General features: G+C 38.2%; 2 protein-coding genes across 3 annotated transcripts; one reads left to right on the forward strand and one right to left on the reverse strand.

Annotated features, from left to right (window-relative positions):
• Positions 1-3,411: 3,411 nt before the first annotated feature.
• On the reverse strand, positions 3,412-12,209 carry LOC106051860 (adenosine receptor A2b-like). 2 transcript variants are annotated; one of them, XM_013207072.2, is made up of 2 exons: positions 11,925-12,209; positions 3,412-5,013 (listed from the first exon to the last, which is right to left on the reverse strand). In XM_013207072.2, the coding sequence occupies exon 2, from the start codon at positions 4,999-5,001 to the stop codon at positions 3,898-3,900; it is 1,104 nt and encodes a 367-aa protein (XP_013062526.2). In that variant the 5' UTR covers positions 5,002-5,013; positions 11,925-12,209; the 3' UTR covers positions 3,412-3,897. The 2 variants fall into 2 exon arrangements, with proteins under 2 accessions (XP_013062526.2, XP_013062523.2); XM_013207069.2 differs by having other exon boundaries at positions 3,414-5,013; positions 12,009-12,209.
• A 3,516-nt stretch (positions 12,210-15,725) lies between these two features.
• Positions 15,726-18,951, forward strand: LOC106063157 (adenosine receptor A3-like). Its single transcript, XM_013221471.2, has one exon. The coding sequence runs from the start codon at positions 16,361-16,363 to the stop codon at positions 17,780-17,782; it is 1,422 nt and encodes a 473-aa protein (XP_013076925.2). The 5' UTR covers positions 15,726-16,360; the 3' UTR covers positions 17,783-18,951.
• Positions 18,952-25,319: the final 6,368 nt, after the last annotated feature.

A 25,319-nucleotide genomic window follows, 5' to 3' on the forward strand; every position in this document is an offset into this window, starting at 1 on the left:
TCCCCAAATTCCAAGAGCACAAAAAAAGCAAATTACACACTGAAAATGTTATGAGAGTAGCTAAATGGGTTTTGACTCAGTTTTGAGTTTAAACCCCACTTCAGCGGGGTTTGAAGGAAAAAAATACCTCTTTAAAAATAAAAACAAAGCAAATTATAAACTCAAAATGTTATGAGTGTAGTCAAAAGGGTTTTGAGTTTAAACTCCCCTCCAGGGGAGTTTGAAGCTAAAAAGTACCTCTTCAATATAAATAAAAGCAAATTACTCACTCTAAAATCTATGAAAAAAGGGGTTTTGAGTTTAAACCCCCGCCAGGGGGGTTGAAGCTAAAAAAATACATCTTCAGTGTAAGAAAAAAGCAAATTACTCACTCAAAATGCTATGAATGTTGCCAAAAGGGGTTTTGAGTTGAAACCCCCTTTCAGGGGGGTTTGATGCTAAAAATACCTCTTCAATATAAAAAAAAAAAAGCAAATTACACACTAAATTTATTTGAGCGTAGCCAATCCAATCGTGGGTTTTGAGTTTAAACCCCTCTCCTACAGATGGCTTTTTTTTAAAGTTTAAAACCCCTCCAGATGATTTTTGAGTTTAAGATCCCCCTACAGAGCATTTGGAGGTGGAAAACCCCCAACAGATGATTTTGACGATAAAACTTCCCTTTTCGAAATAAAATCTAAAGCAAACTACAGTCACTTAATTCCAAGAGCGTATTCGAGAGAGACTACACATTTTTACCAGTGGCCGGGCTCCATTAATAAAGTGCAGTGAATAGTCATCTGCCGAAATTGAAAAACACTAAGTGTGGCTCAACAAAGATGGCTAAGACAGATTTTAGGAGTCAGTTATAGAGATCGGGTCCAAATCAAGGAAATCTTATGCCGAACTGGGAGTCGACCCCATAGTAAGATTGTGAGAGAGCGTCGCATGAGGTTTGAGGGACATGTTATCCGACAAAAAGAATTACGCATAAGAAGAGTTGAGATGATATCCTAGTACAACATGACGCCACACATTCATGGAGGTCCTCATGGCAGGTGGGAAGAGGCTCCAGACATTACCAGTGACAGATTTTTATGGAAACAGCAGACCCCTTTGCTAGTAGTGGCGGGAGATCTACAACTTTATGGAAATAGCTTGACGGCAAATGCGCAGAACTGCGCGGGAGGGTCTAAGTCAGTAAATAGCACATTAAGTTTTTGAAATAAAACTTTTTAATAGCAGGAAAATGCAGTGTAGATACCTCAGAATATGCATTTTGTTGGCTTTCAATATCAGAAATAGTGCTTGGCGGCGGGGCTTCGCCCCGCGCTGGGGGAGCTCATAGCTCATACACCCCCTTGCTAGTAATGGCGGGGAATCTACAATTTTCCCACTAACTCATGGAAGAACCTTTTCTGGGGCACAATAAACGTCTTCCGAAAGAATGAAGGTTCAGAATGTAACAAAGAATATATATAAGCACACATAAATACATATAAAAAAAAATTTCGCGGGCTGGGGGGGGGGGGGGTCGGGGGGGAGACCCCCTCCCCTACCCCCCCCCCCGAAAAAAAATCCTGGGCCAGAAAATGTAAAAGCGTTTGTGTGTGTCTGGAGGGCGGTCGAAAAGCAGCATAGACAATATTAAATATTGAACTGAGAAGCCGAAGAAACGTCGAAGAGTGATACATATGACTAACTTTTTTGTTTTGGACCGGGGGGGGGGGAATGTACGTGTTATTAAAAATCGTGGAACAAAATGCAGTTGTGCGTTTCAGGCACGGTGGGCGTTATAAAGCGGGTCGTTACAAATCAAATCAAAAGTCTTATACGATATGTAGGGAGAAATAATGTTTGTGTGTGAGAGAGAGAATGAGAGTGAGCCGTTTAATTTCATTGTAACAGATACATCATTTTGAGAGCTAAAAAGTATGTTAGTTGATCATATAGCTAACCAGCCTGCCAGCCTTAAGTAGACTCAAGTACGCATACGTTCAGTTGTCGAAAAATTATCACTTTTTTTAAATTCATGTTTATTTTTTCTTATCTATTGACATACATCTTTACTTTTTTTAATTCATGTTTATGTTTTCTCATCTATTGACATACACCTTTACCTTTTTTTTTATTCATGTTTATGTTTTCTCATCTATTGACATACATCTTTACTTTTTTTTATTCATGTTTATGTTTTCTCATCTATTGACATACATCTTTACTTTTTTTTTATTCATGTTTATGTTTTCTCATCTATTGACATACATCTTTACTTTTTTTATTCATGTTTATGTTTCTTTAATTATTTACAAACATATTTACTTTTTGATTCATCCGTTTGTACATTGTCTTATACGTTTCAATGTTCCTTAAGACATAAACAATATCACTTCCATGTCCAGACATAAACAATATCACTTCCATGTCCAGACATAAACAATATCACTTCCATGTCCAGACATACACAATATCACTTCTATGTCCAGACATACACAATATCACTTCTATGTCCAGACATACACAATATCACTTCTCTGTCCAGACATACACAATATCACTCCCATGTCCAGACATACACAATATCACTTCTATGTCCAGACATACACAATATCACTTCTATGTCCAGACATAAACAATATCACTCCCATGTCCAGACATAAACAATATCACTCCCATGTCCAGACATCTTGCAGTGGATGGAGGCAAGTAGTGTTCGAACTGGGGACCATGATGACGACAGCCTTAGGGTATATCATACGACCATGGGGCCTCCTCTGTCTAAATATATTTATAACTCACTATTTTTATTTCGTGTTTGTTTTGTATCTACTCAAACAATGTTCTATTATAAAAGGAAAAGTTGTATTTAACGTCAGTGTACAATAATTGCACTGCATTCTCATGCAGATAAAACTCATTCTCTCGGTGATTTATCAACATAATCTGATGAATTTATTAGGTGCATATTGATTATTTATTTATATATTACTAGCAGTGCTTTTTTTTTGTAAAAAAAAAATAGGTGCCGGTATTTAGTGATGGATTGCCTAACTTTTAACTACTAATAAATTCACAATAAACGTTAAAATACAAGAAAAGTAATATTTTTTTCCCCACATTGAAAAAGGTGCCGGTACGCCGTACCGGTGTTTACTGTCAGTAAAAAAAAGCACTGATTACTATTATAGACTATTTGTATGTATCTGTTGTTTGAATTATTATGTTGTCTTAATCAATGTTTACTGTGTATATCGGAGTTGTTATACAATGCATTCAGAAGAGAAATCGTAAAGCTATGGACCACTGCGATCTAAAATAATGATCAGATTTTTGTTTCTTTCGACTCATTCAATACACACACTTTTCACAAATACTTTATTTGGCTTTCTATTTCAGCAAGTTTTTTATCAATTCAATTTCTTCATTTTCAAGTTTTCCAGCCAACTGTTTATCCTCGTTGTGTTTGGGAAATACATGAAACATTAGGAATAGGACTATCTTTAAAACGATCCTATTAATTGCTTAAATTATTTTCATGCTAGTAAACAGATTGTAAGACATGGTTTAGAACATTCGAGTATTCTTAATGTGCAATCGAAATGATCAAATACAAATTAAGACAAATACAAAAAAAAAAACAAAAAAAAAACAATATTATAAAGAGAGTGTGTGACAACACAAACTCAGAGGCGGTCCCCAGAGTATTAACTTTATAAACTAAACGGTTTGCATTTAGAAAACTAAAAGTAGCCGTTGCACCTAAACTTTGCAAGCCACAGGCATGGTGAAATAAGATTATCATTTCTCTTCTAGTTTTTTTTAGATCTGAGTGTGACAGACGGACATTTTGTACAGACCTAATAGCGGCTTTTCCCCCTACGGGGGCCGCTAAAAAAAAAGAATACAACAAATGTTACTCTATGATCTTGGATTTTCTTTATTACTCAAAAGTGTTGAAGATTTCTTTTTTCTTTTTTTTGGAACCGAATGTTTTAATCTGTACAGGTTCCTTAACTCTGATTTCCATTGCATTGGCGAAGTAGTCAACATTCGCCTATACACGGCTCTATATTCCACTCTAAGTATGGCATAGATAGGGGCATTCACTAATGAGTTAGCGAAACTGATCAGTAAAGTAATGCACTTAGCGACTTCGATATTTTCGGGGCTAAAAACGTGATTCAGTTTTAACGGGGCAATCATGAGGTAAGGAAACCAAAGGATTATAAACAGGACCATTAAGGTCACGGTGATCTTCACACTGTTGACGCGTTGCTCGAAGTGTCTGCTCTGTTCTTTCGACCACCTGCTTTTCTGAGCCCTGAACCAAATAATTTGTTTTCTGACAACATAGATAATGTGACCATTAAGGGCAGCAGACAAGAGGATGCAGCTTTGGCTGGTCACGATGTTGGCCCACAGGACGTAATGCCAAGGTACAGTGATGTAAAAGTTGCAGCGTCTGTGTGGGTCCTTAATCTCGTAGTCATAATTGTTCCAACCCAAGAAAGGAATTATGGCAATGCATAGCACCAGCAGCCACATAGCGACGATAGCTTTAATAGTTCGCTCCACGGAGATCCACTTGCTGTATAAGAAAGGGTACAGAATGGCCAGGTAACGGTCGATAGTGATCATCAGTAAAGAGACGATGGAGCCACCTACCGTGAGAGTCACGGATGATAACCGAGTCAGACAGGCGTATTTGTTATTGGCAATAATTTCCCTTGTCGGCCTGGAATAGCACAGGATGTAAAGCGGCAGACAGAAACCTCCCATCAGGAAGTCGGCACAGGCCAGGCTGACCAGGAGCATGTTGTTGCTAGTATAGAAGCCCGGGTACAGGACGATGCCCCAGAAAACGAGCGTATTGGTGCTCATGATGATGGGAATGTAAAGACTGACGACCCAGACAAATATCCTGTGCATGATCATGACCGCTTCATCGTCCAATATGGATACAGTCTCGTTCAATTCGTCTATCTTTTCTTCAACAACAAGCGCACTGTCCAGGATGTCCATCTACTTCAAGTCCTAACAGAAAAAACAAACAACATTTACATGAATAAGTGAAAAGCTGTTTTGATTTTGTGTTATCTGTGTGTCTTTCAGATATCAAAAACTAAAAGCGCTATTAAAAATCTTAGTCTGTATCATACTCAAAATAGATGAAAGCATATGTTTTGTTTTTAAGATTAAATATATAATCTGTTTTAGTATTTGTCGGGGTATCAGCCCTTTTCCAGTTCATTAACACTAAAGAGGCCGACACTTCTGTGAATTTCTTAATATTAGGCCTACAGTTATGTCACCGCCAGATTCCGTGAGAGAAAGGTTGATATGAATAAACCGCAATCCCTGCCTGAGCCCTCTCGCTTTGAGGAACGGAATGCATTCCCAATGTAATCCACTAGGAAGCAGTTGAATTACCTTTGCATAGTCGCTTCTACCAAGGTAATGCTCATATCTCTCGCACGCTTGGACCAGTCTTGGCTGAATTGATCATTTTTCAATGTTTTTATCCAGGGATCGCAGCTTCTCTAGCCCAGTCCAAAGCGTTCTTTTGTACAATGATGCTTTGTAATCCAAAGTATGTTATGATATTGTAACAATAATAAAACAGATTTTAATCTAATGCCATCAACTAGAGAAATTGATAATTAGATTCTAGTTGAAAGATGTTGGGGTTGAAATTTTAAACTTCCAACCCAAGAAAGGAATTTTGACAGTGCATAGCACCAGCAGCCAGAAAGCGACTAAAGCTTTTATTGTTCTCTCCACGGAAATCCACTTGCTGTAGAAGAAATGGTACAAAATGGTCAGGTAACGGTTGAAGTTTTAAAACGTTTGGGTTGAAATTTGAAGATGTTTGGGTTGATTTAATTTTCGGACGTTTATTCGGAAATGAAGAGTATTACGTCCAAATCCAAACTTCTAAGACGCCCGAAACAGCAGCTGATAGCTGCAAACTCAGTACCATCTTTACGACTATTCGAAGCGAATATCCCAACACGAGGCCGCCATCAAATGAAGTCAAAAAATTTAATGTTTTAAAAGATTTTACATTTTACAAATTCCATGGGCATGGACAAGGTTTGTGGGGTGGGGTGGGGAAATCATTATGATGATTTCACCCCCACCCCCAATATATATATATAGGCCTATATACACAAGTCCAGTGCAAGCCTTATTATTATACACGTAGTTATTCACTACATTCAGTCCCTTCATTTTTTCAGAATTTATTTGTACCCTGGAATAGTTGGGTTTTTTTTTTTTTGGTGTTAGGGGAGCGACCCTAGACACTCCTACCTTGCAAAGCTCAATTTCCGGCATTCGAAACTTAAAAAAACGCCTATTCTGAGGTGTCTACAGTGCATTATCCTGATATTCTTCTATTTAAAAAATTGTAAGTCCAATTTCAAATTAGCTATGTTAATGGAGCCCAGCGACTGGTAGAAATTGGTATCTAGAGTTTAGCTTTAGTTTTTTAGTGGAGGGAGGGAAGGCTTACCACAAAACTCATTTCGGCTACACTCATGGAATTTGTTGAGTGTACTTTTCCTTTAGTTTTTTAGTGGCTACGCTCATGGAATGTAATGTTTTTTTGAAAGGAAGATTTTAACATCTAGAACCATTTGGCTACGGTCATCAGTAGCGTCCTTAGGGGTTGCAAGTAGAGCAACCCGCCAGGCCCCGTGCTTGAGGGGGGCCCCGTGATCGTAAATTTCCTTGTCCCCCTCAGCTTCGCAATACAGATCAGTTTTCAATTACTAGGACTTGTAACTCATATTTTTGAAGCCTTCCCGGCATCTATATGATACCAATTACCATGAAAGTTCTTAATATGACATTTTTGGTTTCAAATACCGTTCAATTGATTCTACAAGGCTTTCATTTTTTAACAGTTCGTCTTTGCATCAAACAAAAATCGGATTAAAATAGGAAAACATGTAGTGATCAAGTTTAAACCAGTTGTAGGGCTACACGGAAAAGTCATGGGTCATTTATATTGTTGTAACATAAATACAACTTTTGACACATTTATTTTTTTATGAAAATTAATAAAGAATTATAGCGTTTTCTTGACTTTCGAGGGGGATACTTTCCGAGACATTAAATGTCCGCGGTAATTTCTAACATGTACACTATTTATGGTTACGACCAGTATTGGTCTACACATGTTGTGACGTGGCAGGTCAGTGTTGAGGCCTGCTATAACGATTGGTCTGGATTGAACCAGTTGAATGTGCTCATACTGTCATTTCGGCCAACCAGTTGAATGTGCTCATACTGTCATTTCGGCCAACCAGTTGAATGTGCTCATACTGTCATTTCGGCCAACCAGTTGAATGTGCTCATACTGTCATTTCGGCCAACCAGTTGAATGTGCTCATACTGTCATTTCGGCCAACCAGTTGAATGTGCTCATACTGTCATTTTGGCCAACCAGTTGAATGTACTCATACTGTCATTTCGGCCAACCAGTTGAATGTGCTCATACTGTCATTTCGGCCAACCAGTTGAATGTGCTCATACTGTCATTTCGGCCAACCAGTTGAATGTGCTCATACTGTCATTTCGGCCAACCAGTTGAATGTGCTCATACTGTCATTTCGGCCAACCAGTTGAATGTGCTCATACTGTCATTTCGGCCAACCAGTTGAATGTGCTCATACTGTCATTTCGGCCAATCAGTTGAATGTGCCCATACTGTCATTTCGGCCAATCAGTTGAATGTGCTCATACTGTCATTTCGGCCAACCAGTTGAATGTGCTCATACTGTCATTTCGGCCAATCAGTTGAATGTGCTCATACTGTCATTTCGGCCAATCAGTTGAATGTGCTCATACTGTCATTTCGGCCAATCAGCATCCAGAAAGTATGGCGAAGACGTATTCATTTGTTTCACAATATGCTACTGTGCATATACATTGAGTGATCGTGGAAAAACAAATACTTAAAACATAACATTTAAAAACATATTTATTTTGAAAACCCCTGGTATAGCCTTTCGGCAAAGTTGGATCTGTGAACTTCATGAGACAACTTTAGCGCCAATCGCCTAGCTTGTTCTTAAAGAAAATCCATTTGGCTTCGGCACTAGGACAGCGCATCGGGAGAGAAGATGCATACTAGTCGACCCACAGCGTAGCATACGCCGCTATTTTGCAGGGCCGGCCTTAGGCCACTGCAACCTATGCGACCAGAGTGGGCCCCACACTTTCATTGGACCCGTCCTAATTCTAGGTGTAAATTATTAAATTAAATCATTTTATAACTTATAACAGATTTCCTGATTTACCAGGAGCTCCTGGAAATCTCCTGAAATTGCAAAATATACGAAAAAGTCCTGGAAGTATCCGAAATTATCAAAATCTTTTGAAAACCCATACAAATCTCCTGAAATATACGGACAAAAATTGTCATTTCGGGGTGTCATTCAATATGGAAAACGCCAATCCTGCGCGCTATAAAAAAATTATTATTAGTGCAAAGCGACAAGCCAGGATAGTTCCGTGAATGAATCCGTCTCTGACCGTTTAAGTATCTATTTGGTTGTTGCAAGTGTTTTGGTTCTCCTTTGTAATTAATAGTTACTTTCCGACTCCAGCTTAGCAGAGATTGTTATTATCTTGTTTGTTGATTTTTCATGTGAAATGTTTCTGAATTATTTATTACGTTTATTAACCTTAAAAGACGAAATTATAATACAGTAGGTAATAGGTGAAAGGCCAATAGTACAGTACCTACGTAAGGTACTCTATTGTTTAGTTATAAAAATAGGGTCTATAGTGTTAAAGGGAAGGAACCCGTTAGCTTGATGTAGTACGTTATATATAGGCTTAGGGCCCCGCATATGACACTTGCCCAGGGCCCCCGCGTTCTGCAAAGGCCGCCGCTGACGGTCATGGAATTTGGTGACTAGTTATCCATTAGTTTGTTTATTGTTGTTATTGTTTTTTTTTGTTGTTGTTGTTTAAAGTGTGTTTGGGCCTGGGGTTAGCTACTTTTATGTACTTTAGCTTACCTTTGCTTTTTACTTTTTAAGAGAGTTTGACTTTTTAAATATATAAGACTACATGTATGTAATTTAGAGACTGTATTTTCACTTTAGGTTTTTATGGCCGGGGTGGGGGTGAGGGTGGTTAAACTCAAAACCTACCCCCCCCCATGGCTATGTTCATGGAATTTGGTGACTTTAATTTGCTTTAAAAAAAATTATCAAAAAAAAGAGGAGTTTAACATCAAAGCTTTAGTCTTATATTGAAGAAGGGGTTCAAAACCTCAAAAACCTTTGGAGGGGGGTTTTAAACTCAAACCCCTTGGCTACGCTCAAAGAATTCGGTGAGTGTATGTAGCTTTAGTTTTATATTGAAGACGGGGGTTTTAACCTCCAAACCCTCACAGGCTACGTTCGTGGAATTAGGTGACTGTCGTTCGTTTGAGCTTTTTTTTTTATTGAAGAGGGGCTTAAACCTCCTAAAGAATGTATTGTAAACATAAAACCCTCAGGAGGGGGCTAAACTCACCCCCCTTCCCATTTTGGCTGCCCTCATGGAATTCGTTGACTAGTCTGCTTTTACATTGTATAGAAAAAGGGGGAGTTTAACTTAAATCACCCATGGCAACGCTGGAGCAAGTTTTGGTTAAACATTCAATTCTCTCCTCCAAGAAAAAAATAAAGAGCAACAAATTCGGAAGGGATGTTGAGCCCCGAACCCCCACCCCCACCCGGCTACGCTTGACAAATTCTGACTCTACATAATAAATGAAACCTTTTCATTCTAGAGATAGGCCTATATTTTAACAAAATATGAAATCATAGATTCTAGATCTACATAATAAATGAATGGGCTGTTACTGCCATTGTTAGCGGTTAGAAACATTCTATGTAGCCATGTAGCAGAAGTCATCTGTACAATGGGGGGGGGGGGGGACAGTGGGGAGACAACTAGTTGCCCATACAATAGAGAATGCTAGGGTAGGGGAGCATGACGGGAGACATCAAGGGAGGTCAGGCAAAGGGGTAGCTGGAGTCAGGAAAAATAGAACTACGAAAGTCGAGTTCAGTCCCCGTTAGAGAAATGTACTAGTAGGTCTAGGAGTAGGCTATCACACTATTGAAGAGAAGATGTCTAGGAGTAGGCTATCACACTATTGAAGAGAAGATGTCTAGGAGTAGGCTATCACACTATTGAAGAGAAGATGTCTAGGAGTAGGCTATCATACTATTGAAGAGAAGATGTCTAGGAGTAGGCTATCACACTATTGAAGAGAAGATGTCTAGGAGTAGGCTATCACACTATTGAAGAGAAGATGTCTAGGAGTAGGCTATCATACTATTGAAGAGAAGATGTCTAGGAGTAGGCTATCATACTATTGAAGAGAAGATGTCTAGGAGTAGGTTATCATACTATTGAAGAGAATATGTCTAGGAGTAGGCTATCATACTATTGAAGAGAAGATGTCTAGGAGTAGGCTATCACACTATTGAAGAGAAGATGTCTAGGAGTAGGCTATCACACTATTGAAGAGAAGATGTCTAGGAGTAGGCTATCACACTATTGAAGAGAAGATGTCTAGGAGTAGGCTATCACACTATTGAAGAGAAGATGTCTAGGAGTAGGCTATCACACTATTGAAGAGAAGATGTCTAGGAGTAGGCCCAGTAGGCTATCACACTATTGAAGAGAAGATGTCTAGGAGTAGGCTGTCATACTATTGAAGAGAAGATATCTAGGAGTAGGCTATCACACTATTGAAGAGAATATGTCTATGAGTAGGCTATCACACTATTGAAGAGAAGATGTCTAGGAGTAGGCTATCATACTATTGAAGAGAAGATGTCTAGGAGTAGGCCCAGTAGGCTATAATACTATTGAAGAGAAGATGTCTAGGAGTAGGCCCAGTAGGCTATCATACTATTGAAGAGAAGATGTTTGAGTGATTTTTTGTCTAATTATGAAATATAGATTTGTACTAAAGCTTATACGTCATCATTTCACTATCTGTTCGTTCTGTGCATGTAATAGTTCACTAGTTCACTATCTGTTCGTTCTGTGCATGTAATAGTTCACTAGTTCACTATCTGTTCGTTCTGTGCATGTAATAGTTCACTAGTTCACTATCTGTTCGTTCTGTGCATGTAATAGTTCACTAGTTCACTATCTGTTCATTCTGTGTATGTAATAGTTCACTAGTTCACTATCTGTTCGTTCTGTGCATGTAATAGTTCACTAGTTCACTATCTGTTCGTTCTGTGCATGTAATAGTTCACTAGTTCACTATCTGTTCGTTCTGTGTATTTAATAGTTCACTAGTTCACTATCTGTTCGTTCTGTGCATGTAATAGTTCACTAGATCACTATCTGTTCGTTCTGTGCATGTAATAGTTCACTAGATCAATATCTGTTCGTTCTGTGCATGTAATAGTTCACTAGTTCACTATCTGTTCGTTCTGTGCATGTAATAGTTCACTAGTTCACTATCTGTTCGTTCTGTGCATGTAATAGTTCACTAGTTCACTATCTGTTCGTTCTGTGCATGTAATAGTTCACTAGTTCACTATCTGTTCGTTCTGTGCATGTAATAGTTCACTAGATCAATATCTGTTCGTTCTGTGCATGTAATAGTTCACTAGATCAATATCTGTTCGTTCTGTGCATGTAATAGTTCACTAGATCAATATCTGTTCGTTCTGTGCATGTAATAGTTCACTAGATCAATATCTGTTCGTTCTGTGCATGTAATAGTTCACTAGATCAATATCTGTTCGTTCTGTGCATGTAATAGTTCACTAGATCAATATCTGTTCGTTCTGTGCATGTAATAGTTCACTAGTTCACTATCTGTTCGTTCTGTGCATGTAATAGTTCACTAGTTCAATAATACATACTAGGCCTATAGGGCGACAGAAGAGTCGACCGTAACAAAGACTTACATATAATTCTTATGTTTTCTAATGTTTTCTTAATTCACTTTAAAAGGTTCCTGGAAAAACAAAACAGTTCATAAACTATTTTACCGGTCTGTGTAAAGTAATGTATTCTCTGGCATTGCTCTACATCTAATGAGACACGTGACCACAGTCTGTCTCAAAGTAGATCTAGCTCTAAGAAATAAAAGAAGGAGTACTGCAAGGCATTTAGTCATTTACAGAGATAGTATCGATCAAAACACATCAAAGAAAGAGTCACAAAATGAAGCCCGGAAGTAACCTACGACTTTTACAAAAATATTATCGCTTCTTTTCTGTATAGATCCTTTTAGAAACATCTACGCACGCGCACTAATATCTTGATCATCAATGGGTGCTTAGTTTCTTAGCCATTAGGTCCTGGTTCGTAAACAGTGGCGTAACTAAGGGGGGGGAGGGGGGGAGAAATTTAAAATCCCCCCGGGCCCCCACCCAGGGGGGGCCCCCAAATGGGTGTCCGAAATTTATTTGTAAATATATAAATTAATATATTTGATTGACAAATAGTGTCAACGGGTGTCTTTTTTTTTTCAACATTTACGGATTAAAAATTTATCACAAAGACTAAACCTAAATCTAGGTCTATCAGTACGTTGACTTTGTTGACATTTTAAAAATATTTTTTCCCACAGAGATCAAAGTTTTTTTTAAAGTTAGTTTTACATTTTAAACTTTGTTGCCACGAATAAAACTGCACGATATACAGCGAATTCCAGGTACCTTGTTACCTTTACTAATAATTTTTCTAAATGGCGAGTATTTTATGGCTACACTAATTAACCTTGAAGCAAAATTTACAGAATCGAGTATAACAGATCCAAAAGTTATTCTTAATAATGCTAGAATAGTCCATTATTCGGGTTTGGCGTCTATAATTTCAGAATTAAACTTCACTCTCGAGTTATTACCCCTCTATTCATCTTTCCTCAATCCAATGGAAACTCTATTTTTATTTCCATCTAATCCTTTTGCTTTCGCACAAAACATAAACAAAAAACAATGACGTAATATCATATAATATTAGCACATCCTTCCTTTTGAAGTTATTAACACACCCTTCATTTTAAAGTTCTTAAGAGTGATATCTACTAGCAGGGCCGGCCCTAGCATTTGCGGGGCCCTATGCGAAACGGATCGCGTGGGGCCTAGTCTGGGTAGGGATAAGCATAATGTCAATATTATTTTTTTTAAATTAGAAATTGGCCTACTTTCGTCTTTGCAATACATTTTTATCAAATGAAAGCTCGCAATGCCACTTTTTATTTATAGGCACCCCAAAATGTCAATTTCGTCTATTCTTCAGGAGATTTGAATAAATTCAAAAAAGTTCAGGACTTTATCGTATATTTTGCCTTTTCATGAGATTTCCTGGAGGCCCTGGAAAATCAGGAGGTTGCGAAAACCCTGTTATTTTATATACATTATAATGGTTTAATTTAATAATGTACACTTAGAATTAGCGCGCATCCTATGAAAGTGCGGGGCCCACTGCGACCGCATAGGCTGCAATGGCCTAAGGCCGGCCCTGTCTACTAGGAACTTTAACAATTCGTCCACTTCTGGTTGTCTTGACTGGCACAACAAGTTCTCTAGACGTTGGTCTATAACTGTCTGTTTCGTTTGTTCCAACATTTTGCAGTTCATTGTCTCCATCGGTATCATAGTACCCAGAGATGTCTTCATCGAAACTCTTATTCAAAAAGCGTTGATTTCTTCTGTATGTTTTTCCGTTTGTCTTTATGTTGTAAGATCTGGGTGCTGAATGTTTTTTATGACAACTGCTTTCTGCCATGTTTGACCTAGACGAACTCTCCGACAGAATAATCTTTAGGTAGTTTTGCTTTTGCATTGTACTTCACTTTGCTTTTCATCTGTCGTTCGTTGAGTAATGTCTCTGCATTTTCAGCTACCGATGGTTTCAATAGTTTAGGATCAGTTGGAATGATTCCCTGAGTCTTCTACTCGTCATCAGTTGTGATGGTGAATACGGCAATCCGCTTATCGGAGTATTTCTATACTCGAGCATAACGAGATATGGATCTTTTCCACGTTTGTATGCTCTGAATCCTTTTGCTTGCGCACAAAACATAAACAACCAACAATGACGTAATACCATATAATATTAGGACAGAATCTTCTTCATGCAGTGGAAAATTAAGAATTTTTTGCCTATCTTGAATTCTGGTCAAAGCTCTTGCTCACAATTAATATAGTTCAGAAGAAACTACAAAAGTCTGGACTGCATATACGGGAAGCTGCTAAAGAAATTAGTACCCTTTCATGCTTTCTGCAAAATGATGAGAAACTGACAAAAACCCAATCCATCAAAAAAGCAAAAGAAGATAGTGAATACTATGGATTCCCTGTAATCAAAACAACCAGAAGAAAGAAAAGACTTGATGGGAAGTTGAGTTCTAATGTTGGAATGTCAATAGAACTGCAATTCAAACGTGTTGCGACAGAAGTGCTGGACAGATTTCATATGGAGATGAAGGGCAGATTGCAATGGATACCTTTGGGTTTCTTCTTGAACCAAGACACCTGTTAGATGAAGACCCGCTTATGACAAACTGTGCTACTTTTCCTGTTTGTATGATGAAATAAATGGAAAATCGCTTTTTCAATGATGTCATTGATGCACGAGCACTTTTCATCAACAAACCAGTAATGCAATCACCAATAGACATATTGAGGAAACAGGCTTCATATGGGAATTACGTGTGCTCAAACTTTGCGACCTCCTCCGAATACCGCTAACTCAGGCCACTTCCATTACGTCATTTGAGAGATCATTCTCAAAGCTCAAGTTCATCAAAAGCTATCTCAGGAGCACAATGACACAAGAAAGGCTTATCATGGCTTTAATGTTAGTGAAGTCACAAATACTAGAAAGTATCGATGTAGTTGATGTTATAGATGTCTTTGCTGCACATAATGCAGGACGTGAAGCGATATCAATTGAGATTTGTCACTTGTGCATTATTTAACAAATAAACAAAGGTATTTTTCATTAAAAGAGTCTTGCTTACTTTTTGTTAAGTTTACTGATATACTGAACCAATTTGATTTGGGGCTTATATATTTTTGCGTACATTATTCCATGTCATATGTCGAATGTCAAAATGCAAGGGGCCCCCAAAGAGGTCAATCCCCCCGGGCCCCCAAATCCCTAGTTACGCCCCTGTTCGTAAATCAAATGTTACATTAGAATTCCTTTCATCACAGACATACACAATGAAATTATTGAAACAACAGATAATTTTTTTATGTAAATGTATCATGTTATGTTTGAGTGAAAGTAGGCTTATTGTACACGCTTCGTTGTGTTGTTCTGAGTAATGTAGGCCTACTGTTGTAAAACTGATTTCCTCCAGGATTATAGATATTCATTATCATTTTGATAGTAAAAAAGAAATAATATTAGTTTTACTGCACTGCTAGAGTCGAGAGCAGTTAAGGGGAAGCGAAATTCTGTGTAGTCCTCCAGTGTCCACTCATACATTTTCTGATGGACGGACTGCGGAATTTTCACGCCCTGTGTATTAACTCTAATGAATAGGCTGTTTTTTGTCTACTATCAAAGTAATATCAACACATATCATTGATTAGTTGTTTTTTTTATAATTTAATGTATCTATTTTTGCTTGTTTTTATCGACTAGAATTTGGTGACAACATTAGAATTTCAGAATTTAAAAAACAAATTGTTTCCTTAATCATATTAGTGCAAGATTTTTAAAAGAAAAAGTTAAAAAATAAACAATGACTAGATTTACTTCCGCCACAAGTAGCCCTACAGTTTCTATAATCTACACATTTTTTGTCGTTATTACACACTTGAATTTTTATTATTAAACGCAAAATTACCCCCCAAAAAGTCAAATTTGAATGTCCTAGATATGTATTTGATAGTTCTATTTGCTTTTCTAAAAAGTTGAGCTTCTCGAAGTCACTGTAAGTCTAAAAAGTTGAGCTCCTCGAAGTCACTGTAAGTCTAAAAAGTTGAGCTCCTTGAAGTCACTGTAAGTCTAAAAAGTTGAGCTCCTCGAAGTCACTGTAAGTCTAAAAAGTTGAGCTCCTCGAAGTCACTGTAAGTCTAAAAAGTTGAGCTCCTCGAAGTCACTGTAATTCTAAAGAACTGTTGAACACTGCAGCTTTTGATCACTTTTTTGTAGTTGTTCTCTAAAAAACTTCAACATTTTTCATTGTTTTTTTTTTTGCTTCAAAACTTAAATATGTAAGGGGCAAGATTTCAAACCATTTAAGACTTCACTACACAGTTATTAGAAATAGAATTAAATGCTTTTAGAGATGATACCACACAAGGACTTTCTGTGATGACAATTCGCAAACATCTTTAGAGATGATATCTCCTAGACGCCAAGAACTGTGCACGGTGACATGCGGGACGTTTATGATTTGATTTTTCTGGAAAAAGATAAGCCGTTGAAAAATCAAAGCTTTGAGCACCTGTTTGATGAAGATGTTATATTTGTACATAAATTTTTTGTAGGGGTCTGTATATGTTACATCCCATTGATAAGCATCTCAAATATGTTTGTGTTCTGGGGCATCATGCTCTATCCAGGTTTTTATAACAATAATAACATACACCTACTGAGCCTATCCGTGGCTGACTTAATAGTAGGACTTTTTAGTCTGCCCATGTATGTTCTCAGTTACATGGCGTCCACGCGAGAGCTGATCTACAGCCACAAGTATGCTTGCCTCGCCTGGTTCTCGTCGACGATCCTCGGCGCAGGTTGCTCCCTCATGAGTCTCTTTTGCATTGCTCTCGATCGTTACATTGCGGTTATGTGGCCTCTGCATTACAGAACTTACGTGACAGTGGAGAGAACAGCTGTGGCGATGATACTGCTGTGGATCATAATGATCGTTCTGGCTGTGCTGCCTTCACTAGGTTGGAACAACTATGACGAGACAGAACAAGATCTATTTTTGCGGTGTAACTTTTACCGAACTCTTCCTCAGTTTTATGTCCGAGCTCTTGTTATAGCGCCTTCGGTGACAAGTATTTTTGTCTCAACTGTGTTATATGTGCAGATTATTTTTATCATCCGAAGGCAGTCTACGGTGGCAATATGCAGAGAAATGTCTCAAAGTGCGAAAACTGAAACCATCAAAAACTCAAAAGCAAACGTGAAAGTTACTTCCATTCTGATGTTTCTCTTTATCCTTCTATGGCTTCCATATTTGTTGATTGCACCTTTTAAATACTACAGCTATGCCTCGGATAAGTTCGTGGAGATTTTCAAATGTTTCGCTTTGTTGCTGACGTTTGGGAACTCTTTGTTCAACGCAATGGCTTACGCCTTTTTCAGAGCCGAATACAGATCTGTGTATGGTGTGATGATTACGACCTTCCCCTGGCACTGGAGCTGCGCTCTGCGTGACTTGCACAGAAGTAAGCGTGACAGTGTCTACTTCTTAAGGCCGAGTGACGCCTGCTCACAAGATCGAAATGCAACGATGTCACCAGAATTGATTGTCAACTACGACTGTAACGGTCCAAAAGATGGCGAAGTATCGACAGAAGTGAAATTTGACAGCGATCGCTCGCACACTGCTGTGGCAACTGATCAAGAAGCATCTCAAACTCAGCAGAGTAGCGATAAGTCCACAGCTACAGCGGGATCAGGTGCAGGTACCAAGTCCCACTCCAGTGAAAAATCCTACACTCCGATGTCCATCATCAAGTCACCAGCCAACACAAGTCCAACTGTCCAACCTTCCAAGGGAAGCTCCAAACATACCATCATTTCTGCTGTCTCTAGCTTTTGGCGTTTTCAATCTGAAATCTAGTAGTCCGAGTTGGTAGTTCTGAGCAAACTATTTCGCTAGTTCCATTCAATGCGATACATTGCTGGGGACGGCTGGTCTAAGAGAATATTCAGGAAATAAAGTAGCTGAACACAAAAAGTGAAAACTTCTTTCGCTGTTCTTTAAACTTCAGGGTTCAAACCCCAAGAAACAAATGTTTTTAAAAAGTGAAGACTTCTTTGGCTATTCTTCTTTTTTAACTTCAAGATTCAAACCCCAAGAAACAAAAGTTTAACATTATGGATCAAACGCTTTTAAAATATTAGCATACTGTGGTACCAAGCCATTTCTTGTAGAAGCTGTTATAAATAACTAATAAGCTCAACGATTATGGAGTAAACAAACAAAAAGAAACTGGAGTTGTAATATGAAACAATTTTATTTGTATTCAGTTTCTAATGTAACTCGGTTTCAAAGACTCGTTTCTATCAACCATTTGATCAGTTCTTACTCAGTAGACAGGACAAAACAAATGTATTCTGGAATTACGACATCAAGAAATACATTTGTGTGACAGAATTTCCCATGACTAAATGTTAATAGTATGACAAGTGCAATGTTTTAGTCTAACAATTCAATGAGTTTAGTGAACTTTTGCAAAGGAATCTGAATGTTATCAGCCCGTTCTGTGACAGCATTGCTATCAACACTGAGGACTCCTGAACTAACCTACATTTTTTTTGTAATAAAATGATCTCTTTTAGACTTCGTTGTGTACTCTCTCCTATTCCCTCTCTGTGTTTCTTTCTCCCTCCCTCTCTCTCACACACACATTTATGTCTTGCCCATAACACTTTTGTAACATTTTCAAAAATAAATAAATCTTTACATCTGTAAATGCTGCAAGGTATTATGTGTCGAAGCAGAATGTTTTGGCGCGACCGTTTTGGCGCAGTGACCTTTTTGACTTAGCCGTTTTGGCGCAATTACGTTTTAGCCACATTATATATGTTCATTTCATTATGTATTTAAAAAGAGAAATGCTTTCTATGTGTGTTTGTGTTCTAACGTATTTTATATATTTGTATGTTCAAAGCACTCATAATTTTTTGTCCATTTAGCTTTAGGATTTAATTTTTTAAAATCAGTGTTAGGCTTATGTCACTATTATAAATGGTGAGCGGGTTTTAATAAACAAGTGAAACGATGAATCATTATTTTTTGTCACGTCAATGGTTTCTTTAATTTATCTTCTCTTGGTTTATTTAATTTATCGTCTCTTGGTTTCTTTAATTTATCGTCTCTTGGTTTCTTTAATTTATCGTCTCTTGGTTTATTTAATTTATGGTCTCTTGGTTTATTTAATTTATGTCCTCTTGGTTTATTTAATTTATGTCCTCTTGGGTTATTTAATGTATGTCCTCTTGGGTTATTTTATTTATCGTCTATTGGTTTATTTAATTTATGCCCTCTTGGGTTATTTAATTTATGTCCTCTTGTGTTATTTTATTTATCGTCTCTTGGTTTATTTAATTTATGTCCTCTTGGGTTATTTTATTTATGGTCTCTTGGTTTATTTAATGTATGATCTCTTGGTTTATTTAATTTATGTCCTCTTGGTTTATTTAATTTATGGTCTCTTTGTTTATTTAATTTATGTCCTCTTGGTTTATTTAATTTATGGCCTCTTGGGTTATTTTATTTATGGTCTCTTGGTTTATTTAATGTATGATCTCTTGGTTTATTTAATTTATGTCCTCTTGGTTTATTTAATTTATGTCCTCTTGGTTTATTTAATTTATGTCCTCTTGGTTTATTTAATGTATGGTCTCTTGGGTTATTTAATGTATGGTCTCTTGGTTTATTTAATGTATGGTCTCTAGGTTTATTTAATGTATGGTCTCTTAGTTTATTTAATGTATGGTCTCTTGGGTTATTTAATGTATGGTCTCTTGGGTTATTTAATGTATGGTCTCTTGGTTTATTTAATTTATGGTCTCTTGGGTTATTTTATTTATGGTCTCTTTGTTTATTTAATGTATGATCTCTTGGTTTATTTAATTTATGATCTCTTTGTTTATTTAATTTATGGTCTCTTGGTTTATTTAATTTATGTCCTCTTGGTTTATTTTATTTATGGTCTCTTGGTTTATTTAATGTATGATCTCTTTGTTTATTTAATTTATGATCTCTTGGTTTATTTAATTTACGGTCTCTTGGTATATTTAATGTATGATTTCTTGGTTTATTTAATTTATGGTCTCTTGGTTTATTTAGTTTAGGGTATCTATAACCAAAACAAGTAGAGAAAACATCTTACGAATGTCTTCCTGTGCGTTCACCTCAACATGATTATTGGGGGGTGGGGGATAGCATTCAATATTAAGGTCTCGGGTAGGAATTAAGTCTCAAGAAGGAATTAAGGTCTCTGTAAGGAATCTGACCTGTAATGGTTTGTATGTTATTATGTCTGGGATGTTCCTCAGAATTGAAGATTATCACATCATACCAAAACCTCCAACAGGATGGCGGGGGGATGGCGGAGAGCATTTTCGAACCCGGGACCATAGCACACGACCAGACATCCAGGTTTGCAATGTGCTTTCACGTTAGAGTCAATATCATTTTAAACAGTTTTTAAAAAGGGGGTGGGGGGGGGGGAATGTATACTATATATACTATAGTATGGTATAGTAAAAAAAAGTCTTGTATTTTATGACTTATCATTAGTAATTCTCGCGCCAAAACGGCCGTGTCAAAGCGTCGTGCGTAGACTTTATGACTTCAAAACCGACGGTATAACTCGAATTCTAGTGAAGAATTATTTCTAAAGCTTATATCATCTCACTCTGTCTGTCTGGTAAAAAGACTGTCCACGTTATTTCTCCCATACCCATTCTCAGATCAAGTTGAAACTATACACAATTATTCATTGGCATAGACAAGACATGAATCAATAAAAAAAAGTAACCAAATAGTCAATTAATTACTGGTAATTAATTATTATGTTTGACATCCAATAAGGGAAATAACTTGTATATTATTGATAGATATAGTTTTAATGGCGAAGTTCTTCCCCTTTAGATAAGCTTTTTTATTTATAAGTTTTTACTTTGGAATTCTAATTCGCCGTATGTTTACCTATAGTAACCTCGTAGAGTACAGTAATTGTGTTGACTGCGTAGCACCGGCGTTTACCTTTGGTCACATAATCAAAATATGATTGCACAATCTGCACCATAGAGTCGGAAAGTGAAACTTAATTTAATGGCCAGTGAATTGAATGTCCATGTGAGTGTGAAGATTTAATTGAACATACAAAGAAATGAGATTCCAACAAAGTTTTTTTTTTACTGATGGAGTTGTACATAAATGTAAATAAATCTAAAAATAGTTGTGTCACTTTATACAGTTTATAAAGATTTCATTTGGGGGAGGGGGAATATTTATTCAAATACATTTTTGCGAGCTTCTGCTTTGTATGTTAAAAAAAACAACATATCTTTTTTTTTTAGGAGGAGGGGGAGCTTTACTCCTTATGTATAGGCCCTTTGCCTAATTTTTTAAGTTTAAATTAGTAAGTAGTGAAAGAAAGCAAAACTTACTTTGATTTGTCAAGTCAACAAAGTAAGCCCGTTATATTTGTCAACATTCATAATTAGTAACACATTGAGTCCTATTAATGGCAATGTCTTCGATTACGAAGATTAAGGATTAGTGTAGTGTTTCACATGGCTACGCTAACCCAGTTGCGACCTATATATTTCTCCGCATCCCGTGCCGTCAAAGCTGTTGTCCGCCGGCGGATTTATTTAAGTTTTCTTTTCGTCTTCTGCGCCTATCTTCAGTCAGGGCTTTCTTTGGGTCTCAAATGTCTGTCCTGTAGGCTGGAGCCTTTGTGAGAGCTCTCCAACTATCTCTTTCAGAGGCCATTTTCTGCCATCTACTTTTCTCTTTGCCAGTGAGGGCGCAATGGCGCCTGAGTTGATCTTTATAGTGCTTACGGGAGGCACCTCTGTTACGCCGTCCTCCTTTATGCTCACCAAAGAAGTTCGACTTTAGCATGCAGTCGTCTCCCATGTGGGATAAGTGTCCGACCCAGCGCAGCTGTCCAATGATAATTAGTGCTTCTATACTGTCCACACCGGCCTCTAGCAGAACATAGTTATTTGTAATGTAGTCTTGCCAGCGTATATCCATTTAGGAGCGAGGGCACCTTTGGTGGAATCGTTCGAGGAGCTTTTAATGTAGAGCACCCCATGTTTCAGAGTCCTATAAAAGTGAGTTCAGAACAACAGCTTTATAGACATTGATTTTTCTTGCTAGGTGAAAAGACCTATGCTGCCATACTTTCAATCTGAAGCGATTAAAAACGCTGTTGACCATAGCGAGACGGTTATCTAATGTCTCTGGTGGACAGTGGCGCATCGTTGGACACTGTGCTGCCCATGAAGGTGAAGTGGTCAACAACATTAAGGAGATGTCCATTCACATTGATTTGTGGTGCTGAGTTAGTTCTGATTGGAGACATGAAGCATTACCTCCGGTTTTTTTTTCTAGGTTGATGGACACATCATTTGAAATTATCGTGTAGAGTTGTGCATTGTACTTGGAACCCTAGGGCCAGCAAAAGCGAACAATAGCTCCCTTCTACCGGCCTGAATGAACGGCGCACACCTCGTACACGCCGTTCTGTCTGACGGGGGTGAGACTCGGGGTTAAACTCGAAGTTTAGTCCTCTTCTGGTGGACACTTCTCCGACTCGCGGACCAGAGACGCGGCCAAAGGTCGCACCTCCGAGACCCCCGTCATTTTCCCGTCATTCTTCTACAGGCTAACCGTGCGGGGCATGCCATTCATGTAACGGCCCTTGAGGGGCGGCGCCTGGACGTTGACAGATCGCTGTGGGAGCTCTTTTAGCCTACATCCTCGCACAGTGCAATGTTGTGTTACCCTTTGGACACACCAAACGAGGCAGCAGCCTCAGCAAACATGGTTCACGTTCAAGGTCCTGTTCGGTGTGTGCGAAATTCAGGACCGAATCAGCAACTTTTACGCCCGTTGATTTGTTCCCAGACTATATATTGTTTTCTTTGCCATGGATCCCTCCCATGTTTTCTTTGCCATGGACCCCTCTCATGTTTTCTTTGCCATGGACCCCTCCCATGTTTTCTTTGCCATGGACCCCTCTCATGTTTTCTTTGCCATGGATCCCTCCCATGTTTTCTTTGCCATGGACCCCCTCCCATGTTTTCTTTGCCATGGACCCCCTCCCATGTTTTCTTTGCCATGGACCCCCTCCCATGTTTTCTTTGCCATGGACCCCTCCCATGTTTTCTTTGCCATGGATCCCTCCCATGTTTTCTTTGCCATGGACCCCTCCCATGTTTTCTTTGCCATGGATCCCTCCCATGTTTTCTTTGCCATGGACCCCTCCCATGTTTTCTTTGCCATGGATCCCTCCCATGTTTTCTTTGCCATGGACCCCTCCCATGTTTTCTTTGCCATGGACCCCCTCCCATGTTTTCTTTGCCATGGACCCCTCCCATGTTTTCTTTGCCATGGATCCCTCCCATGTTTTCTTTGCCATGGACCCCTCCCATGTTTTCTTTGCCATGGACCCCTCCCATGTTTTCTTACTAATAACATAAAAATGATCCCTCTCCCTTTTCTTACTTTAACAATATAATTATATAAAATTTAAACGCTATCCCGTACATTCATTTGGCCAGCGAATTCTAGTATCTATTACGTTAATCTGGACCAGCCCGTCAATTCTAGTATCTAGTACGTTAAATTGAACCAGCCCGTCAATTCTAGTATCTAGTACGTTAAATTGAAAAGCCCGTCAATTCTAGTATCTAGTACGTTAAATTGAACCAGCCCGTCAATTCTAGTATCTAGTACGTTAAACTGAACCAGCCCGTCAATTCTAGTATCTATTACGTTAAACTGAACCATCCCGTCAATTCTAGTATCTATTACGTTAATCTGGACCAGACCGTCAATTCTAGTATCTAGTACGTTAAATTGAACCAGCCCGTCAATTCTAGTATCTATTACGTTAAACTGGACCAGTCCGTCAATTCTAGTATCTAGTACGTTGAATTGGACCAGCCCGTCAATTCTATTATCTATTACGTTAAATTGAACCAGCCCGTCAATTCTAGTATCTATTACGTTAAACTGGACCAGCCCGTCAATTCTAGTATCTATTACGTTAAACTGGACCAGCCCGTCAATTCTAGTATCTATTACGTTAAACTGGACCAGCCCGTCAATTCTAGTATCTATTACGTTAATCTGGACCAGCCCGTCATTCTAGTATCTATTACGTTAAATTGAACCAGCCCGTCATTCTAGTATCTATTACGTTAAATTGAACCAGCCCGTCAATTCTAGTATCTATTACGTTAATCTGGACCAGCCCGTCAATTCTAGTATCTATTACGTTAAATTGAACCAGCCCGTCAATTCTAGTATCTATTACGTTAATCATGGACCCCTCCCATGTTTTCTTACTAATAACATAAAAATGATCCCTCTCCCTTGTCTTACTTTAACAATATAATTATATAAAATTTAAACGCTATCCCATACATTCATTTGGCCAGCGAATTCTAGTATCTATTACGTTAAACTGGACCAGCCCGTCAATTCTAGTACCTATTACGTTAAATTGAACCAGCCCGTCAATTCTAGTAGGCCTATCTAGTACGTTAAATTGAACCAGCCCATCAATTCTAGTATCTAGTACGTTATATTGAACCAGCCCGTCAATTCTAGTATCTAGTACGTTAAACTGGAATAGCCCGTCAATTCTAGTATCTAGTACGTTAAATTGAACCAGCCCGTCAATTCTAGTATCTAGTACGTTAAACTGGACCAGCCCGTCAATTCTAGTATCTAGTACGTTAAATTGAACCAGCCCGTCTATTCTAGTATCTAGTACGTTAAACTGAACCAGCCCGTCAATTCTAGTATCTAGTACGTTAAACTGGACCAGCCCGTCAATTCTAGTATCTATTACGTTAAACTGGACCAGCCCGTCAATTCTAGTATCTATTACGTTAATCTGGACCAGCCCGTCAATTCTAGTATCTATTACGTTAATCTGGACCAGACCGTCAATTCTAGTATCTAGTACGTTAAATTGAACCAGCCCGTCAATTCTAGTATCTAGTACGTTGAATTGGACCAGCCCGTCAATTCTAGTATCTAGTACGTTGAATTGGACCAGCCCGTCAATTCTAGTATCTATTACGTTAAATTGAACCAGCCCGTCAATTCTAATATCTAGTACGTTAAACTGGACCAGCCCGTCAATTCTAGTATCTATTACGTTAAACTGGACCAGCCCGTCAATTCTAGTATCTATTACGTTAATCTGGACCAGCCCGTCAATTCTAGTATCTATTACGTTAAACTGGACCAGCCCGTCAATTCTAGTATCTATTACGTTAATCTGGACCAGCCCGTCAATTCTAGTATCTATTACGTTAATCTGGACCAGCCCGTCAATTCTAGTATCTATTACGTTAAACTGGACCAGCCCGTCAATTCTAGTATCTATTACGTT

This window comes from Biomphalaria glabrata, chromosome 1, assembly GCF_947242115.1.
Source record: "Biomphalaria glabrata chromosome 1, xgBioGlab47.1, whole genome shotgun sequence".
NCBI lineage: Eukaryota > Metazoa > Mollusca > Gastropoda > Planorbidae > Biomphalaria > Biomphalaria glabrata.